We start from the raw sequence: 21,372 nt of genomic DNA on the forward strand, positions 1-21,372 counted from the left end.
AATGTCACCACTGAACCTCCTATGCTCCAGTGAAAAAAATCCCAGCTTACCCAGTCTCTCCTTATAACGCAAACCCTCCAACCCCAAGATACAGATGATAGTAATTATTATCCTTACCACACACTGATTCTTCAGCCTGGAATTTTTGCATCTACCTAAGAGACATTTTGCATGCAATCCTATGTATTGTTGTTATCACATATATTGAACAAAATTATTTTCCATCCTCTAACGTCTATTTTGTTTAGTTGATCTTGCAGAATGTTTCCAAATTTCTAACACAATGACAGTGTTTAACCTTGTTTATTTTATATGCTGGATAGGTAAAAGTGTTCAACAACATGGAGCTTATGCATAAATCAACCCGTTCAGTAACTGAAGGCTCCTTAGGCTATATTAACAACGGGGGGGACCTTTACATTCGAGTTCACAATGGCTGGAGAAAGCTCCAGGTAAATATTTATTTCAGAACTCTAATTCTTGAGTTTACTGTTGGTTCATGGTTTTTAGAAGTTTTTTCTGCTTCTATTGCCAGCTTGGTGATCTGATTCCTGCTCCTGCTGATGAACCATATCGCTCAACTAACTCGATCTCAGTAAGAACTTCTAACTTGTCTTTAAATTTAAGGTGAAACATGGGAACTGTTCCAAACAGGTTTATGACTTGTATTATATGTCTTTTTGTACTTCAGGCACCAAACCCATTCTCAGTGATAAATGATCAGAAGCCAGCGGTAAGTTAATTTATTTCTGAATGTTGCAGCTCATAGTTGTAAACATTTACATTATGTGGAGCTGCTGGTGTTGGACTGGGGTGGACAAAGTCAGAAGTCACGTGACACCAGGTTTATAGTCCGACAGGTTTATTTGAAATCACAAGCTTTCAGAGCATTGCTCCTTCATCAGGTGAAGGATCATCGCTCCAAAAGCTTGTGATTTCAAATAAACCTGTTGGACTATATCCTGGTGTCACGTGACTTCTGACTTTGTAAATATTAACCACTGGGAATCAGTTGTGAATCTGAAAATTGACAAGAGTCTGATTCGAAGTGGCAGAGCACAGGAAATAGAGACAGGTTAATGTCTGCTTGTTGTGAATGCTATAATACTTACTCAACAAGCTGGTCAATCTACAGACAAATTGATAACTACCTACATCACATAGGTATGATCTATATGTTAATTGAATAATTTGGGCAGAGAAAATTAATTTTACATCCTCAAATTAATCTGTCATTCATAGCTTACAATGAGATCTGACTCTTTCAAGACAATTAATTTTTATTTCTAGAGCTAAACATGTGGAGATTTAGAAAGTCAATAGAAAATCATGCCTACAATGTTGTGGTTCCTTGTAATTTTTGATGAAGAGCCTGGGCCTTTCTACCAGAATGCAGCTTCAGGGAAATGACTACATTAATTCAGCTGCATCACTATGTGGAGGAGGAAGACAGTGGTTAGCAGGCCTTTCTTACTTGTGAGAGTGAATCTTGTGTGCCAGAACTTTGAGGTGGAGTAGGAAAAAATCTCCATAGGGATGGGTATATTGATGATGGTTCACATTAGTTTTGTATGTGTTTCACTGACTTCCCACGAAAGCTACAGAGAAATCTCTGAGGAATATCTATGCCCTTACATTTTACTGGAAGCAGTGGCTTAAAAACTTAATTTACTGCAAGTAAGGTGAAGTAGAAAGCCTGGTGTTTATTTTTAAGGGGAATCTTTGGATTACAGATTTGTAATTGCACATTTTAACCTGACCTTTCTTTCTGTTTCCTTTAAGTTACACTTGGTGGCTTTAAACACACCCCTGCCTGGCAACATGAGGGGTATCCGTGGGGCTGATTTACAATGCTTCCAACAAGCTCGAGCTATGGGCTCAGTAGCGACTTACCGAGCTTTCCTATCTTCTCAACTCCAAGATTTATATACAATTGTGAGGAAAGCTGACAGATTAAATATGCCCATTGTCAACTTGAAGGTAAAAGCATATATTGTGGTTACTGCCTTTGAATAAATAGTTGTCTCTCTATATCAAAACGTAACGTTATAGAAATTATTTTTCTCTCTTAATGTGTAAATATTCTGAAAATGATTTTGTTTAGGATTTATTTGAACTTATAGACAAATAGTTAGGAATGGCTATCTCAAGAATAATTTAGCATTTCAAGGAAATCTGTGTTACTGACTTAGAGTCAATTTGCCAATGTGAATCTTCCCATTCTATTATTATTGTAGATTATATATAGATTTGTGGAATTACATTGGTTAATAGGGCTTGATTTTCATTCATTCAAAACGTAACCATTTGCCCAGAGCTAAAATCAGGCTCAATATGACTCAGGGGCTTGGTAGGGTCTATGGACTTTGATTGGAATTGCTCAGTCATGATGTTCAAATCACATGGTAAGGTGAGACCGATAGATTTCCTTCCCTAAAGGAGATAATTTACTGTATGTACTTGTGTAAAAGTCCAATTTGTTAGATTTATGAGGTCAACTATTGCATGGATACTACTTTTGAGGGGCTGGAGTTCATGCTACAGTCCAAAATACCATATCATTAGCAGAAGTCCAATTGATCTCTAAACGAATATAAGAAAAGGTCACAACGAATTATGACAATTACCAGATAAAGACTACAGAAACAAAATTGAATTAGTGAACTTTTATGTAAAAAGTGAAGTAGAAATATAATATGGTGTACATCTTAAACATGCCAAATACAAAAGTTCATTAAAATCCTGCAAAATCACACTGTTCAATATCTTCAACACTAAATAAAGCTTTATAATCAGGATGAATGATGTCATCATTTGGATCCTCTTCAGCTTCACTGTCCATAGTTAGAGGTAGCACGTCATCTGCCTCTTCTTCTTCATCCATGTTACCCCATAGACAATCGTCCTCTGTACCATCCAATGCGTGCAAAATTTCACATTTCTTGAATGATTTGAAAATAGTATCAACTCTTATTTCCTCCCATGAATCAACGATCCATTCACAAATCAGTGACAATGATGGAGCCCATATACTGCCTCCCTTTGTGTATATTTTTTCTCGATCATGCATTCAGTTATTCCACTTCATTCTCATCATGTCCTTGAAAAGCTTTATTGATACCAACATCTATTGGTTGCAAAACACTTGTAAGTCCGCCAGGAGTTACAGCTACGTCAAGTGTTACGTGATTGGATGTTATCAACAACATTCTTCACTAGTTGTGATCTAAACTGATCCATGACAAGCAAACTCTTCTCCTTCCATAGTCCACCAGGCCATAAATTCCAAACTTCCTTTATCCATTTTCTACATCCACCTTTATCCATCCAACTTTGTGGATGCATATGGACAATTCCTTTTGGAAATTTCTCCTTTGGCAAAGTTTTTCTCTGAAAAACAGCCATCAGTTTTAACTTAGAGCCATCAGCCATACAAGAAAGAACTAAAATAAACCTACTTTTCTCATGGTCAGTGGTTTTCACCAAGAGTGTTTTTTTCTCCTGTTTGGTTCACAGTTCAATTCTCTGGCATGTCGAGGGTAATGGGCGTTTCCAATGCACGATAGTTTGTCATCTTTCTTCTGCTGGTTTCTGATTACAAACTGGTGAAACTGTAATATCATATCTTCTACTTCAGCTGACAGCTTTTTTCAGTCTTAGTTCTCTGCTGAAGTACTAAGCCATACCTTCTCATGAACCTTATGCACAATCCAGCACTTGCCGTAAAATCCAAAATTCCATCCTTCTTTGATTCATTTCATGCATGGATTCAGATGACTTCATACATTTTCCATTTTTACAATTTTCAAATACCACTCAGCAACTTTTTTTCTCCAGTTGTGGCCACTTGCTAGGTTTACATCTGTTGGCACACTTTCATTTTAGCATTGTCTGAAGTTGGTTTGCCGTCTTTCTCCAATCTCACACAAGTTTCTCTGAGACACAAAATTCTCTCAATGCTACATAGTTATTTTGTCTTCTCTGCAACTTCAATAGCTTTCATTTTAAATGCTGCTGTATACTGTTTTTTTTTCCTGGAGGGCATTTTTACACAAAATGAAGAAGATATTTCAAAACCTGAACGAGGTATATCCCATGATGTTGGTTGTCACTTGACTCTGACATGATGCATCTTAAACTTTCGCATCAAATTGGTGTGAATTGGATATCAAATCACATAATAGCACAATAAAAAGAATTCATTTCCTCACCATAGCACTTATGTACAGGATAATACCTTGACTCTCAAATGTTGATCTGCTAACTGCAAAGAACTAGGGTTGACTTTTACACGAGATATATGGAAAATTCCAGATATTTTGGCCAACAATTGGGGGTCAATGTTTGCTTGAGATCGACGTTTACTCGAGTATGTACAGTAAGTATCTAACTACTTGGTCACTTTTATTTCCAGGTTTATTGAGTTCAAATGGGGTGGCACTTGAACTCTAGATCATTAGCCCAAACCTCTGATTACTAATCTAGTTACATAATTACATTAATTAAAAAATAACAAAGTGAGAGAACTAGTAAATGATGGGCTTCGGAATGATGTAAATTGGGCTACGGAAGGCAAAACAGCACATTGATAAACAAGTGGTATGGTTGGCAATCTGTTAAAGAGGCTAAACATAAATGGATTGAGTTTGAGAGACCTACAAGATTGTGGCTAAATGCTCAAATTGTGCACTCTGCTAGCAAGACTCGGTGCTAGTTGCAAAATGTTAACAAGTGCTGAAGTGAGAATATTTGAAAAGCAATTTGTAATGGTCGTCAGAGCTGAAAATGTGTTGCTGGAAAAGCGCAGCAGGTCAGCAGCATCCAGGGAACAGGAGAATCGACGTTTCGGACATAAGCCCTTCTTCAGGAAGAAGGGCTTATGCCCGAAACGTCGATTCTCCTGTTCCCTGGATGCTGCCTGACCTGCTGCGCTTTTCCAGCAACACATTTTCAGCTCTGATCTCCAGCATCTGCAGACCTCACTTTCTCCTGAATTGGTCATCAGACTAAGTTGTTGAATTATGTTTGTACCAAGCATAGTATCAAAACATTGAGGATTGGTCTCACTATGATCACACTTTCATCAAATAGGTTTGTTTCAAATTTGTTCTTGGTACATGAAACTTCTGAACTAAGCTGTACTTAGTGTCAATGTCCAATGGACTGGAGTAATGCATAGACAAGGCCATATGGGAGGTGGCAGGCTCTCTTCCTGAAACGTGAATCAGTTGGATTTTTATAAGAAACCCATCAGCCTCCATGATTGTTTACTAATACCAATGCAGAATTAGCAAATTTATTGAGTTACTTCCACAATGTCCTGCAATTACACTTAACCACTTGGTACTACAGTATATTGCTAAGCAGGTAAACAAATAGGAGAAAATTTACTTTGCTGAGTTGATGGGAAATGGACAATAATGAATTAGTCACTCATTATAATTCTATGAAACATTACTCCACTGTACTGTCCCCAATTTCTTCCTCTTTGACTGCAGTGGACTGGAAATTTGAGCAAGGCATGTAATGTGTGGCTAAGTCAATAACACCCATTTTATGTCATTGCTCAAAATTGAAATGACCTCTACACAACTGGATCTGTGGAGATCCACTAACCACCCAGAATATCCAAAAGGTTTTCAAGAGAATCAAACTTTACTAGATAACAATAGAAATGAGAAGAGAGATTTGGTCTTATGTGAACTCGCTGTCAAAGATGAAAAATGTCAGAATTTCTCTATAGGTCATAAAATCATCACTCAAACGCAAATCAATTAATAGGGTGGATGCAGAGAAACTACTTCCTTTGCTGTTAGTCAGCATCAAGGAGTATAATCTTAAAATTAGTGAGAAAAGCAGAAAATGCTGGAAATGTTCATTGGATCAGATGGCATCTATGGAGAGAGAAACAAGAGTTAACATTTCAAGTTGGTAATGACCCTCCATTAGAACTGAGGAAAGATTGAATTTTAATGGGTTTTGAATAAGTGAGAGAAGGGGGGGCAAGAATGAAAAGGAAGGCCTGTGTTGGATTGGAGGGCAGGAGAGATTAAATGATAAAAGGTTTTTTTGGCAATGGGTAAAGTAACGAAAGAGGGTATGCTCATGAGGTGTGAATGGATAGAAACCAAAATGGGCCAAACAAGAGAAGACAAAATAGAGCAATAAAGCTGGCCAAGGTATGAGAGAGAAACAGAAACCTTCTCAGAGAGAAAAACAGACATAAAAGAGACCTAAGGGGCAACTTTTTCATGCAGAGAGTGGTGCTTGTATGGAATGAGCTGCCAGAGGAAGTGGTGGAGGCTGGTACAATTGCAACATTTAAGAGGCATTTGGATGGGTATATGAATAGGAAGGGTTTGGAGGGATATGGGCCAGGTGCTGGCAGGTGGGACTAGATTGGGTTGGGATATCTGGTCGGCATGGACAGGTTGGACCAAAGGGTCTGTTTCCATGCTGTACATCTCTATAACGACTATAAGCCTCTGGAAGAGGAAAAGCAGCAAATTAAACAGTGATACAAAAGCAAAACCATTTTCTGATTTTACTTCAGATTTTCAGCATCTGCAATACTTTATTTTCATATTAGTGATCTTAAAATTATTGTTTATCAATTCAGCAGAAAATGCAGAAGTGTATTTTCACAGAAAGGGTAGCAGGAAAGTCTGAGATTCACATAAATGCCACCTGTAAGTGGCACAAAGAACAGACATGTGCAAAGAGAAAGCAGTTGTCAATGGTGACTGATCAAACCCACATCCCGACTCAAAGACGGCACTGCAGGAAATGGCATTTAGAAAAGTTCGTTAGAAAGGTAGGAGGGGGAGACCTGGTAATCCACAATCAATCCAATTAACAGACAGTTGAGCTCATTGTGAAGAAACAGCAACATATTTCCATTCAGGTGGTTAGTGCAGAAGGTGGTGCCCTTGTCCTTCTAGATGGTTGTGGGTTCAGATGATGCTGTCAAAGGAGAAGTGTTCAGAAAATAGAGAGCAATTCAGTTAAAGTGGACATACGTTTCCCTTTTAATTGGTGGTGAATTAGAGCATAAGAATAATTTGAGACAACTAAAGACATTGCAAGTTGACTTGCAGTGGACAATGCAGTATTATACAAAGTAAAAGGGTAAAGCCTGCAGATTTGACAAAGAACTGCACTCAAAATGAAGGTGAGGTAGAGTTGGAAGTTAGGAGTACACAATTTATCCTTTAGAGGAGTTTTCTTCCATAAGTCACAGTAAAATACCTCAGAACAAGTTAGCTCCTGTTACAGAAGCATGTAAAAACATTCCAGAGATTTGTTAAATGTGATGTTTTATAACAGTTTTCAGTTCGGTCACTTAATGTTTGCCTGTACTGTAACCTTAAGGAGTGGCATCAGTTCTTAAAGGTTCAGATAGCCTAACTCTGCCTCTATATGTGATGTACTGCTCAGTCACTGCTTTCTTGTGTCACTCAGTGATCTTAGTTGCAGGTTTGGTGTTAATTCCAGACATCCTGGTTGCTCCAGTCAATATCTAATTGAGTTGTCATAGACCACAGACAGTAAATAAAACACCAGCTCAGCCTGTTAGTTCAGTAGAAAGAACTCTGATTGAACACTAGCTCTGCTTGTTACAGGGAATGGTGTTTTGCTTAAAAATGTGTTTTTCTTCTGACAGGGAGAAGTGCTTTTTGATAGTTGGGAGTCCATCTTTAAAAATCAGGCTAATTTCAACACAGACGTTCCTATTTATTCATTTGATGGTAGAAACATCATGAAAGATTCTTCCTGGTAAGTCTCTGCTCATAATATTCAAAGAACTGCAAAATTCTCTCTGCAAATAAGAAAGCGGAGATTTGCAATAATATAGCACTTTTCTTACCTCAGGCCACATCAAGATGAATTCCGGAAAATTAGATACTGTGAAAACATTGCAAATTTAGGACATTGAAGGAGATCATTTGATTAATCACATTTGTGCTGGCTGAAAAGCTGTCTTGTCTTATCCCATTTTCCAACTCTTGCTTCAAGTCTTGCATTTCAGCTTCATCCTACCTCAGTCAATTCCACCACCATCAGTCTTCCTCGATTCCCTCCTAATCTTTTAGTTTAAATTACCTTACAATTACTTTAAATTTATGCTTTTGGGTTATTGAATTGTGTGTTATGGAAAATAACTACTTTGTATCCATACTATCTAGATTTCTCAAGGAGTTTACACACCTAAATTAAATCTTCCCTCAGCATTCTCTGCTCCAACAAGAATAATTCCAACCTATCCAATTTTTCCTCATTGTTAAAATCTTCCAGTTCCTTACAAGCATCTCATAAAATATCCTCTGTTTCCTCTCTAGGACAATTACAGCCTTCTCGTAATGCAGTGTTAAGGATTGTGTACATTAGCCTAACTGTAGCCCAATTCATGCCTTATGCAGTTTGAGCTTAATCTTTCTTGTCTTATGTTCTGTGCCTCAGTCAACAAAGAAAAGTTTTCCTGTCACCTTCAGGGATTTGCAGATATAAATGTCAAGATCGTTCTACTATACCATATCACAGAATACAATTTATTCTGTATTCCCTTATCTTTCTTGTCCTCCCTAAATTTCTTAGCACACACATCTAGGTACTGAATTCCATTTTCTGTCCACTCAACAAATTAATTGATACCTTCCTAGCGTATAGAGATTTCTTCCTTAGTATCAACCACACAAACTTCTAAATCATCCCACCTACATTTAAGTGTGTGTGTGTGTGTTGGGAGGGTGGGGGGGTTGAGGACTATATTCCTCTGATGTCTTGCCCAATATTTACCCCTTAACCAAAAATACACCTCTTCCCAAAATCCATTTCGACATCAAAAAATGTCCCTCATCAACCCTCCTCCTTCCCTCTCCAAAAGAATAATCAGTGTGCATTTGACATGACATTTGCTTCACAAATTCATGCTGCCTATCTTTGGTTAACTTGTGGCTTTCTAAGTGACAATTAATACGTTCCCTTTGAACTTTTAAAATAATTTTCCATCCAGGCTAGGCTGGCCAGTTAATATTTCTCTCACTTCCTTATCTACAGTGTCTGCAATCCACCCTCTTTTGTGAAGACATGCACAACGTATTCATTAAGATTTACAAACATTTCTTTTGTCTACACAGACAAATTACAATTTTGGTCTCCAATCAATTCTATTCTTCTTTTAGTAATCTTTTTACTTTTCAATGGCATTTATCTTTGGATTTCCCTAATTGTATTTGTAAGTAAGAGGTCTTTGATCCAGTCACCAGCGACTACACCACTGACTAACTGGTGAGCCTTCATCAAAACAGGCACCCAAATCTCTCAACAGTCTCTCACCAAGTAGACACAATTACCTGATGCTAGAACAAGATTCTGTGCTAAATCTCAGTATCTGACATCTCACAGAATTGGTTGCTAATTTCCTTATAAGTATAGGTCGTACTCTGTACGAGATGCAGTGATCAATTTGTGCACAGTATTTTCCCAGAGATCTACCTTTGGTAAGGGATAAATATTGAGCAAGACACCAGAGGAATACAGTCCCCAAGCCCACACTACACCCTCCCCAACAATTTCTATTTTTCTTTGAAATGATTCTTAGGAACTTCACTGCCTACATGAGATAGCAGGCAAGACCTCAGTATAAACTCTCACCTGACATGGGCAAGTTTGTGTTATGCATCACTTGCCTGCCCATGAATTAAAATTCACCTGTGACTTTATTTTCATTTTCAAGGCCACACAAAATAATATGGCATGGATCCAATGAGCGAGGTGGCCGAGTAACAACAAACTACTGCGGGGCATGGCGTTCAACAGATATGACCCTCACTGGCAAGGCATCGCCACTTACAAGAGGCAAACTCCTGGATCAACACTCTTATAACTGCGCAAATAACTTTATCGTTCTTTGCATTGAGAACAGTTACTTCCATGACCACAGAAGGAGAAAATAACAGCTTATGACTGCACACGAAAGGTTTGGAATTATATCGCGTCTACAATCTCATCACAAAACCAGTAAAGGGTGGCACACTGTTAGATTCTATAAATATGTTAAATCGGGGACCATGTAAATATCGTTTTCTGACGGGATTGTCAAGTTACAGAAAGTTAGCAGAAATGGAAGCCAAAGATGACATACCTCAAAAATCTTCATGGGCTCGTTTTTAGAAATAAACAAACTGTGTATTTGTTCTAAAGAACTTCTCTCATGCAGTTCCACAATCATGCTTGTTGATATTTTGGTGCTAGTAACAAATAAATTTAAATGACACTGCTGTTAAGGTAACCTTATTTATAAGTGTGATTGATTCAACTGTGCATAGTTCAAATGAAAAGTTAAGTTGGAATAATGGGTTAAAGTGGGTTAAGCTCCCTTCCACTTCTGAACCCTGCCCACCAGCAGTGTCTGTTAGATGATCAGGACTTTTTCACTCAACGAGAATGCACTGTGATGACATTTCACTGGGAATGCTCATCTTTGAATCCAACCTCGATAATGAAGGAAAGTTTTATAATTTTTCCAAACACTGCAAAGGACAGAAACCTTTCTTTATGAAACTTGTCGCCACTCTGTACAAAAATGCAGTGCGCAAACTTTTTCTTAAAACATAATGTACAATGGAAATCCATACATTCTTACGACTAAACCCTGCATAATGGTTTTGTATTAAAGTATCTTAATGTACATTTAAAATACTGTTTTTCCTTAACTCATACCTTTTTAACATCTTTGTTGAATGTTTCTGAGAACAGTATTATTCAATAGTAACAACTTTGTATTTACTGCTTCTACCTGTCAATACTAAACAGAGCCAGTTTTGCCAAGATGCGAACAGCCAGGGGCTAGGGGGTGGTGGAGTCTCAGAAATACCAGCTGTGGGTATTAAGTCACCAGCAAGTTTTTCTGCCCTGACTTTCTAGATATTTAATAGCTGATGGGAGGGCTTTCCCACTAGCTCACCAATCCTTCCATTTGTTTAATTTTTTTGTTATACAATGTTATTCTGCAGTTTAGTAGATTAAAACATTCACCCCTAATTCTATGAAACAGTGTTGATAAGGTACAATTAACAATTGTAGATTGCAGATTCATATTTATAAAGTTCAAACTTTAGAAATGGCAGCTTTTCAGCATAATCACATCCACTGCAGGTTTAATCAATTTACATTCAAGATTCAGTCCATTTTACCTTACAGTTAGCCCATTTACAGTGCAGGCTTTTTCCATATAAAGTTCAGATTTAGTTTATTTACACTGAAGCTTTAATCCATTTCAAGTACAGGAAAAAATCTTTAAAATGTACATGTAGTCATTTATCAGTGTACATTTTGTTCATAGTACAGGTTTAGTCCATTTACAGTGCAGATGTAGTCCATTTGCAGTCAAAGTTTAAATTAGTTTACAATGCGGAATTAGTTAATTTATACTCTAAATTTAGTCCATATAGACAGCAGATTCCACTCAATAGAATTCAGCTATCATATCAGTGAAATCAATCAACAACTTTTAATATATGAACCAAATGTTTAAACCAGATTGTATTGAGATGAAGGATGTTTCACATGCTGAATAAACTTAATACATTTTTTTTGTACGTTCATTTCCTGTCTCATTTTTCAATTACAATTTTGATACATGAAACATTGGTGAGGAGTTTCCTGTGAAAACATATTTTATCGGTTTATAACAAACTGATATTTTCTAAACAGTGTTGATGCTTTCAGTGAATTGCCAGATTTCTGTTTGAGCTGAAAATGTGTTGTTGGAAAAGCGCAGCAGGTCAGGCAACATTCAAGGAGCAGGAGAATCGACGTTTCAGGCATGAGCCCTTCTTCCTGTAGAAGGGCTCATGCCCGAAACGTCGATTCTCCTGCTCTTTGGATGCTGCCTGACCTGCTGCGCTTTTCCAGCAACACATTTTCAGCTCTGATCTCCAGCACTTTCTCCTTGAAGGTTTCTGTTTGAGTCCAGTTGCAAAAGCGGTATTATTACAGAATCTCAAAACATAGATGATTCTATTTACTTGCGTTTTGTAACAAATTAAACAAGTTACTGACCCTGGCATTAAGTGTCTCCAGCTCAGCTGCTGTTGGTCAAACAGTATCGGTGCCAAAATGAAAGAGTCGTTCAGAAGTTTCCATAGTGTTAAATAGCTGTCTCACTGAGGTGGATGGAGCAAACCTGAACACCAAAGCTGGCCCTCAGACTAGCCTTCCTCCTCACCATACCCACAAGTGACTAAGCAGGAATCTAAATTTGCATTCAGACATATTTGATGTCTGAATAGTAAATTTAAAAAAAAACACCTCATTAACCAAGCTGGAATCTTCAATATATGAGGAAGCAGCTTGGGAACTGCAAAATGAAATATATAAACAGGCATAACCATTTTGGATTAAATTCAGTGGAGACAGATGAAAAATACTGATTCTAGGAAAGAACATCACTGACCCTATCTTGACCTTACACCTCATTAAGTTATGCAATTTGGGTTCAACAGGCCAGAAATTCAGATATTCCCATCTTTACACAGGAGTGTGCAAGGTATATGATACATTCTGTTCACCTGAGTGATGTGATCTTCAGATTGGGTTTCAGGCTTCTTTACAGTTAAAAGAGAAACTAAAGTTAGATCTCCTGTGTCACAGTATCTGTAAGGCAAACAGACAGAGGGATTTTGGGAATATACCTTTTTTTTTAAATATGAAGTTTGGATGAGTATTCTTGCTCCCCTATAAGGTAAATAAGTTTCAATAAAATACATTTTGGTGGTAGGCTGATCCAGTGTCTGATTTTACAAGGTGCAGCTGGTACTGCCCTCAGGCAAACCCCTCTTGCAATTGAAGGTCTCAAACAGGAAAGGGGTACCAGAAGTGAAAATCTCTTTGTTGTGTGGCATGAATTGATCTATAAAGTTTTGGCTCTGTAAAATTACATTCTAGAAAGTAATGCATTCACAGCAGATGCCATTGTGTCAGGAAATAATAAGAGCAAAAATTAAATCTCTTCATGCTTTGACACCATTGCAGAGATAATGTGCTGATGTCTGGGGGAAGTTAAAGTTTCTGGAGATGCTGCTTAAAAGATGACCATTATATATTTGTTTCATCATTGTTTTTGGATAAGGGAATGTTTCACAACTTAACAGTTTCAAATGTCTGGAATAATTAATTTTTTTTGGCCTCTCCCATTTGATTTGGGTCACCATCTCCCCCTGTTAGTCATCATTACTCTTCAAATCTTGCTGTATTTACATCTTTCATTACTGCATTTTTCCATCTGGTTCAGGTCTTCCTCTTCTCCTTCCTGGCAGTTTTATCTCTATCATTCATTGTAAACTTTCCTCTCTCGCCCTTCCAAGAGGAGGCATATTAGACTCAAAAGATTAACTCTGTTTCTCTTCCTGCAGCTGCTGCTGGACCTATTCAGTTCATCAAGCACTTTGTTTTTATTTCAGATCTCCACCATTCAGAGTATTTTGGCACCATTTCAAAAAGTCAGATACCTTTGCAATGCTCCCACTACTGTCAATGCAACACTGAATTTGTTTCCCAAGAAGAAACCAGGAGAGTCAGGCAGAGGTAGAATAGATACATTTTGTGCATTACTATGAATTCTCTTATCCTTGCTACTGCTTAATTAATTGATTGAATTGAATTTACTGTCACGTGTACCGAGGCACAGTGGAAAGCTTTGTCTTGTAAGCAATACAGGCAGATCAGAGTTAAGTAGCATAGATAGTAAATAATAGGTAAACAGCAGCAAAAACAACATAGAACACTGAACTCTTAACATTCGCCTGTACCTAACAACAGTAAGGTAGAAACTGTTACAAAACCAGCTAGTGCATGTGTTCAGGCTTTTGCACCTTCTCCCCGATGGTAGACATTGTAGAAAAGCATTGCCAGGGTGGGATGGATCTTTGAGAATGCTGGCGGCCTTTCCTTGACAGCGGGCCTGGTAGATGGATTCTCTAGTTGGCCTTTGTGATTGTCCAGGTCGAGTTCACCACTCTCTGTAACCGTCTCCAATCTTGAATGGTACAGTTGTCATACCAGGTAGTGATAATCCAGTCAGAATGCTCTCGATGATGCACCTATAAAAGTTGACAAGGGTACGATTCTTAATAAATCATAATTGTACTGATTGTCTGGTTATACTTTTGCCTTGTTAAGATCCCAACTGAATGTATTAATGTGCAAATTTTATCCCAGAATGAAATCTTTTTTGTCAGATTTTCATCTGTATTTTAGTGAACGTGGTGGTCATTCGCTGAAACAATCACATAAGCCTAGTCACATGAAAATCAAACTTTATTATGAAAGAAAATTCATTACATAAAGGAACTAATTTTGTTTAAACAATCCTGACAGAGGGCAGTTAGCAAATTCTCAAAATACCAAGCAAAACAAAATTTCAACCTATTTCCCAATATTATCACTTTATAGTGATTCAATTCAATGAAATTACACCTCTATTTTAAATCTGTAAGTTTGACTTAACTAATTCTTCCTAGCATCTGTCTTGTGAATTGTAAAATGTAATGCTGAATACTATACCTATACTTTCTCAGTTTCTAATTACCTTTTCACAAAACATTCCGGTCTGGAAATTGCACAAACTAAACTTTTCTACTGAGTTACTGTATTCCCTTCCTCTCTCTGAAAAAAATTATTTTCCTTTAGAAGAGGTGCTACACTTGCTTCCAACCCAGATCAGGTCTCCTTGAAAAGGCCTTAAAAGTTTTCAATTCATACTAAACGGATATAAATCCTTGACTATCCTGAAACAATATAAAAAGCTTTAATGTTTACTGCACCTGTCGTAAACCACCACATTATAAACAATTTTCCTTCATTACCCTCTTTGGAAGACAAAGGGTATCATCCAGTATTACGGACTGACTAGAACCAGTGCCTTTTAATATCTTTATTAGTTTACTGCTTTGATCTGAGGCATAAAGGAATACCTCTCCTTTTGAAATAAAATATTCAGTACCTCCAATGGTCTGATTCTTTGTCAATAATTGAAGAATTTTCCTGACTGCCCTGAATCATCTCCCTTTTTAAAAAAAATGTTCACCTCTGCAACATCACCTGACTTTACCCGTGCCTTAGCTCATCTGCTGCTGATCGATTTTTATTACCATTGGACTTCACTCGTCTGACACCCCTTTGGCTGGTCTCCACATTCCACTCTTTGTAAACTTCAGGTCACCCAAACCTCTGCTGCTGTGTCCTTATTTGAACCAAGCCCCACGCACCTACATTGTTTGTTTGGATATCAACAGGTTGATTTTAAAATTCTCATCCTTGTCTACAATGTCTTCCATGACCTCGCCCCTCCTTATCTGAGCAATCCCGTCCTGAATTACAACCTTCCAAGATATCTGCATTTATCTAATTCTAGCCTCAAGAGCTTAGCTGATTTTAATTGTTTCACATGTTCTCAGTTACCTCCACCCTAAGCTCTGGAATGATCTCCCCACATTTCTCAAACTCTTGACCTTGCTTTTCTCCTTTCACATTTTCTTTAAAACCTACCTCTTGGTCACCAGTTCAATGTCATCACCTTGTAGATGCTATCAAAGAAGCCTTGGCTATTTGCTGTGCTGTATTCTGTACATATTACACAATGCAGATCTGGTGCACCTTTGATTTAGAGGGGTGGGATGTGATTGTTTGAAGTGGTAGATGGGCTATTTTTCAACTGCTGAAAATGTGTTGCTGGAAAAGCTCAGCAGGTCAGGCAGCATCCAAGGAGCAAGAGAATCGACGTTTCGGACATGAGCCCTTCTTCAGGAAGGGGTCTCACTCCTCCCTCTACAAAGATTTCAGTGAACCCCTCTCTCACCCGAGAAGATTTTAACCTACTGCGAATCCTCTTGCAAGGATGCCTTCCTTGAAGAAGCTCTCTTCCTCCCTCTATAAGGATTTCAGTGAGTCCCTCTCTCACTGCACACCCCAGGTCATCTCCTCTGCCTCTCCTGCTCCTTGGATGCTGCCTGACCTGCTGCGCTTTTCCAGCAATACATTTTCAGCTCTGATCTCCAGCATCTGCAGTCCTCACTTTCTCCTATTTTTCAATTGGGCTACATTGTCCTAGCTGGTTCTATATGAACGTACAACAACTTTGTAATCGTTGCCCTCTCACTTCAGAGGATATCCTACTCGAACTGGTAAAAAGAACCTATTCATTTTTGCTTGTACAACAGATGTGTTGATATGTTACATTAGGTGCAGAATTCTCTCTGAAATTACTGTTTCAACTGGGATTGGAAGCTACATGTCTGTGTATGCCAGTTCCTGTCCAGTTCAGATGAAATGACAGAGGTTTCAAAAAGAACTTGGGAACACGAGTAGGCCATTTAGCCTGTTCAGCCGTCCCTACCACTGAGTTAGATCATGGCTGATCGATTACTTCAATGCCATTTTCCTGCATTATCTCCAAATCCCTTGATGTCATTAGTCTCCAAGAAATTCTCAATTGTGGTCCAGAACATGCTTGACAAATGAGCTTTCACAATTATAAAGATTTATCACCCTGAATGAAGAATTAGCTCCTCATTTCAGCCTTACATGATCTACCCCTTACTCTGAGATAATGTCGCTAGCCTCACCAGCCAGGAGAAATACCTGATTGACATCCACCCTTTCATTCCCCAGAAGAACTTCATAAGTTTTTACGCAATCACCTTGAATTCTTCAATGCTCCACTGAATACAGACCCAGTTTTCTCAATCCTTCCTCATGAGACAACCCCAGCACTCTAAGGAGCTTCTGCTGCACTCCATGTGGCAAATGAACAAGGACAAATAATTTGTAGGTAATACTTCAGGTGTGGTCTCACCAAAGCCTTTTACAATTGCAGCAAGAAAGCTTATGTACTCAAATCCCTTTGTGATGAATGGCAACATAACACCTTCCCTTCCAAATTGATTGCTGTTCCTGTCTGCTACTAGTGACTCATGAACCAGGACACTCAGGTACCCATCCGGGATATCAACATTTCCCAACATCCCATCATTTAAGAAACCTGTGGCTTTTTGTTTGTTTTCCTACCAAAGTTGACAACAACTTATTCATATTCAATCTGAAATGTTCTTGGTCATCACTTAACCTGTCCCCATTTCTAAGTCAATTCCATGGATAATAAACAGCTTTGGTCCCAGTAATGATCATTGTGGTACCCACTAGCAACAGACCAGTGTGTACACTCTATCGGGGGGGTTGGATGTCTAGCTTATAATGCAGAATTGGTTAATAGCATAGGTTCAATTCTCACACAAGCTGAGGTTACCATGAAGGACTCTCCTTCTCAACCTTTCCCCTTGCATGAGGCTTGATGATCCACAGATTAAATCATCACCAGTCATCTCACTTCCAGCCATCCATCTCCTAGCCCCCAGCTTTCTTATCTCTTTTTAAACTACTCGTAGGACAGTAACCACTTACCAGTAGTTGGGAACAAAAACTGAAGTTGCTGGAAAGGCTCAGCAGGTGTGGCAGCATCTGAGGGGATAAATCAGAGTTAATGTTTTGGGTCTGGTGACCCTTCCTCAATAGTTGGATACTTATGCCTAATGATTCCCTAAACATGGCATTTGTTCATTGGCCATCTCAGTAAGATGGTTATAGTACCATGTTTGAGGCTGGGTGTTCTGTGGCAACACATTTTCTGGCCGTACCAACTCCGTTCACCGTCTACAAAGCTCAGGACAACATGAAACACTAACCATATGCCTTAGATGTATGTAGCTCTGAAACTCTAGCAGCATGCACCATTCTAAACAAGGCAGCCTGCCGGAGTAGCACCCAATGCCCCATGTGAAGCATTCACTCCATCCACTACCAGAAACATTAGCAGCACTGCAACTACCCACCAAACTTCCTTTGTCTCCACCTTCGAAACTTTATCAGCCAGAAGGACAAGCACAGCAAATGCATGGAAACACTACCATGTGCAGGTTCCTCTCCAAATCCTACTCTCCTCACTTGGAGAAAATCACCATGCCATCATTGTTGCTGGGTCAAATCCCAGACCTCACTTCCTAGCAGTACTTCGGTCAGAATGATATCCATGGCCTAGGAAAGCATGGGTGCCTTAGGCCTGACAGCATCATCTGTACTGCTGGAGCTCATGGGCACACTGACTAGCTACATGGCCAATGGTCACAGTAACCAATCTTATATACAGACCAACCCAATTCACAGGCTGCTATTCTAAACTGCAGCAGACAATGGTTGAGCAGGAAACATTTGACAGTGCAGTTCCTCCTTCTTTGCCTCGTGGAGCAAGAGATTTTGGAACTTAAGTGTTGCCTTTCCAGCCCAACTTGCACTCTGGCTAAGTATTAACCTCCATGACATGAAACACAGGACGTAAAGTTGGCAGCTTGATGATTCGTGTCAAGGAGTACTATGATTGCCAACCCATTGCTCCCTTTAAAACTATCATGTAATGAAAGGCCCATAATCTTTGGTTATTAACTGTACTGTGGAAATAATAAGCTTGACAGCAGGTGGGAGGACGAGTCAGAAGCAGCAATTGCATTAGTGGGTATTAGCAGTAAAACTGCAGGCTTTTGGGAATCCGTATCTTAAGGATGTCTTTTATTTATGGTAGAGCAAATTGTGCTTGCTGAAAATGAGCTAATGGCAGATTGTGGATTTTCAATTAATTGCATAATAAATACTTGCAATGAGAAGCCCCAGGTGCAATGTGTAAAGCATAGTATTGTTTGCTGTTTCTTGGTAAGGTCAAAGGACAATTGTCCATCACGTTATTTCACAATGTTTCCAAGTGCTTCCTTAACAGTATGATAAGGTGCCTCACGGGAGGCTGCTGAGTAAGGTGTGGGCCCATGGTGCTCAAGGTGAGCTACTGGCATGGATTGGGGATCCTCGGATGCTGCCTGAACTGCTGTGCTCTTCCAGCACCACTAATTCAGAATCTGGTTTCCAACATCTGCAGTCATGGATTGGGGATTGCCTGTCTGAAGTCAGAGAGTTGGGTTAAAAGGTTCTTTTTCGAAATGGCAGCCAGTGAAAAGTGGTGCCTTGCAGGGTTCAGTGTTAGGGCCACATATATTAATATATTAATGATCTGGATGAAGGGACTAGGGGTATCCTGGTGAAGTTTGCCAATGATACAAAGTTAGGTGGACAGGCAGGTAGTACTGAGGAGATGGGGAGGCTGCAGAAAGATTTAGACAGTTTAGGAGAGTAGTCCAAGAAATGGCTGATGAAATTCAAATGTGAGCAAAGGCATTTGCACTTAGGAAAAAAAAATACAGGTATGGACTGTTTTGTAAACGGTGAGAAAATTCATAAAGGCAAAGTACAAAGGGATCTGGGAGTGCTAGAACAGGATTCTCTAAAGGTTAACTTGCAGGTTGAATCCGTGATTAAGAAAGCAAATGTAATGTTGACATTTGCCTCAAGAGGATTGGAATATAAAAGCAACAATGTGCTTCTGAGACTTTATAAAGCTCTAGTTAGGCCCCATTAAGAATACTGTGTCTAATTTTGGGCCCCACACCTCAGGAAGGACATTCTCCACACTGTCCAGTGGAGATTCACACACGTGATCCCTGGAATAGTAGGCCTAATTTATGATGAACAGCTGAGGATACTGGGATTTTATTCATTAGAGTTTAGAAGGTTATGGGGAGATCTAATAGAAACTGAAGAATATGACTGAGAAAAGGTGGATGCTGGGAAGTTGTTTACATTAGACGGAGAGACGAGGACCGGTGGGCACAGCCTTAGAATTAGACACGTCAATTTAGAACGGAAATGAGGAGACATTTCTTCAGCCAGAATGGTGGGCCTGTGGAATTCATTGCCACAGAGCACAGTGGAGGTCGGGATGTTAAATGTCTTCAAGGCAGAGATTGATAAATTCTGGATCTTGCAAGGAATTAAGGGCTACAGGGAGAGAGTGGATAAATGGAGTTCAAATGCCTATCAGCCATGATTAAACGGCAGAGTGGACTTGATGGCCTATGTCTTATGGTCTTTAGTATGTACACCAATAATTGCTCATGTAAAACCAGTTTATTCTTACCTAAATGAATTTATAGCAATGAAATTTAGCTCCCCAAGAACACCATTTGGCCCTGTATGAAGAACAGGACAGTCAAGACCAACTTAGCCTTGACAGCAAGTGCGCAATTTGTTCAAGGTAAGGTAAAGCACCTTGTAAATCTTTCCAACATTCTATGAATCTTTTGGAAAAATGGTCCAAATAACCTCCTACCACTCCATTCACAATTTTCATATTTGTTCACTTCGAAACATAATAAATGCTGTGGTTAGCATAGTTTTGTCAGGCCATTTTCTAGTTTTCAAAATGTAGTTTAGTTTAGAGTCAGAGATGTACAGCATGGAAACAGACCCTTCGGTCCAACCCGTCCATGCAGACCAGATATCACAACCCAATCTAGTCCCACCTGCCAGCACCCGGCCCATATCCCTCCAAACCCTTCCTATTCATATACCCATCCAACTGCCTCTTAAATGTTGCAATTGTACCAGCCTCCACCACTTCCTCTGGCAGCTCATTCCATACACGTACCACCCTCTGCGTGAAAACTTTGCCCCTTCGGTCTCTTATATATCTTTCCCCTCTCACCCTAAACCTATGCCCTCTAGTTCTGGACTCCCACACCCCAGGGAAAAGATTTTGTCTATTTATCCTATCCATGCTCCTCAATTTTGTAAACCGCTATAAGGTCAACCCTCAGCCTCTGACGCCCAGGGAAAGCAGCCTCAGCCTATTCAGCCTCTCCCTCGCAACATCCTTGTAAATCTTTTCTGAACCCTTTCAAGTTTCACAACATCTTTGGACGCCCAGGGAAGCAGCCTCAGCCTATTCAGCCTCTCCCTCGCAACATCCTTGTAAATCTTTTCTGAACCCTTTCAAGTTTCACAACATCTTTCGAATAGGAAGGAGCCCAGAATTGCACACAATATTCCAACAGTGGCCTAACCAATGTCCTGTACAGCCGCAACATGACTTCCCAACTCCTGTACTCAATACTCTGACCAATAAAGGAAAGCATACCAAACGCCTTCTTCACTATCCTATCTACTTGCGACTCCACTTTCAAGGAGCTATGAACGTGCAATCCAAGGTCTCTTTGTTCAGCAACACTCCCTCGAACCTTCCCATGAAGTGTATAAGTCCTGCTAAGATTTGCTTTCCCAAAATGCAGCACCTCTCATTTATCTGAATTAAACTCCATCTGCCATTTCTCAGCCCATTGGCCCATCTGGTCCAGATCCTGTTGTAATCTGAGGCAACCCTCTTTGCTGTCCATTACACCTCCAATTTTGGTGTCATCTGCAAACTTACTAACTGTA

At 39.3% G+C, this 21,372-nt stretch overlaps 1 protein-coding gene across 3 annotated transcripts in view; it reads left to right on the top strand.

Annotated features, from left to right (window-relative positions):
• LOC122549324 (collagen alpha-1(XV) chain-like) overlaps positions 1–10,291 on the top strand; it is a 255,798-nt gene extending 245,507 nt beyond the window's left edge. For all 3 annotated transcript variants that reach the window (XM_043688956.1, XM_043688954.1, XM_043688955.1), the window contains 6 exons: positions 324–452; positions 536–595; positions 692–733; positions 1,783–1,980; positions 7,664–7,776; positions 9,737–10,291. In XM_043688956.1, coding sequence (XP_043544891.1) covers positions 324–452; positions 536–595; positions 692–733; positions 1,783–1,980; positions 7,664–7,776; positions 9,737–9,956 — 762 coding nt within the window. In that variant the 3' untranslated portion in view covers positions 9,957–10,291. The remainder of the gene's footprint in view (positions 1–323; positions 453–535; positions 596–691; positions 734–1,782; positions 1,981–7,663; positions 7,777–9,736) is intronic.
• Positions 10,292–21,372: the final 11,081 nt, after the last annotated feature.

This window comes from Chiloscyllium plagiosum, chromosome 4 (genome assembly GCF_004010195.1).
Source record: "Chiloscyllium plagiosum isolate BGI_BamShark_2017 chromosome 4, ASM401019v2, whole genome shotgun sequence".
Lineage (NCBI taxonomy): Eukaryota > Metazoa > Chordata > Chondrichthyes > Orectolobiformes > Hemiscylliidae > Chiloscyllium > Chiloscyllium plagiosum.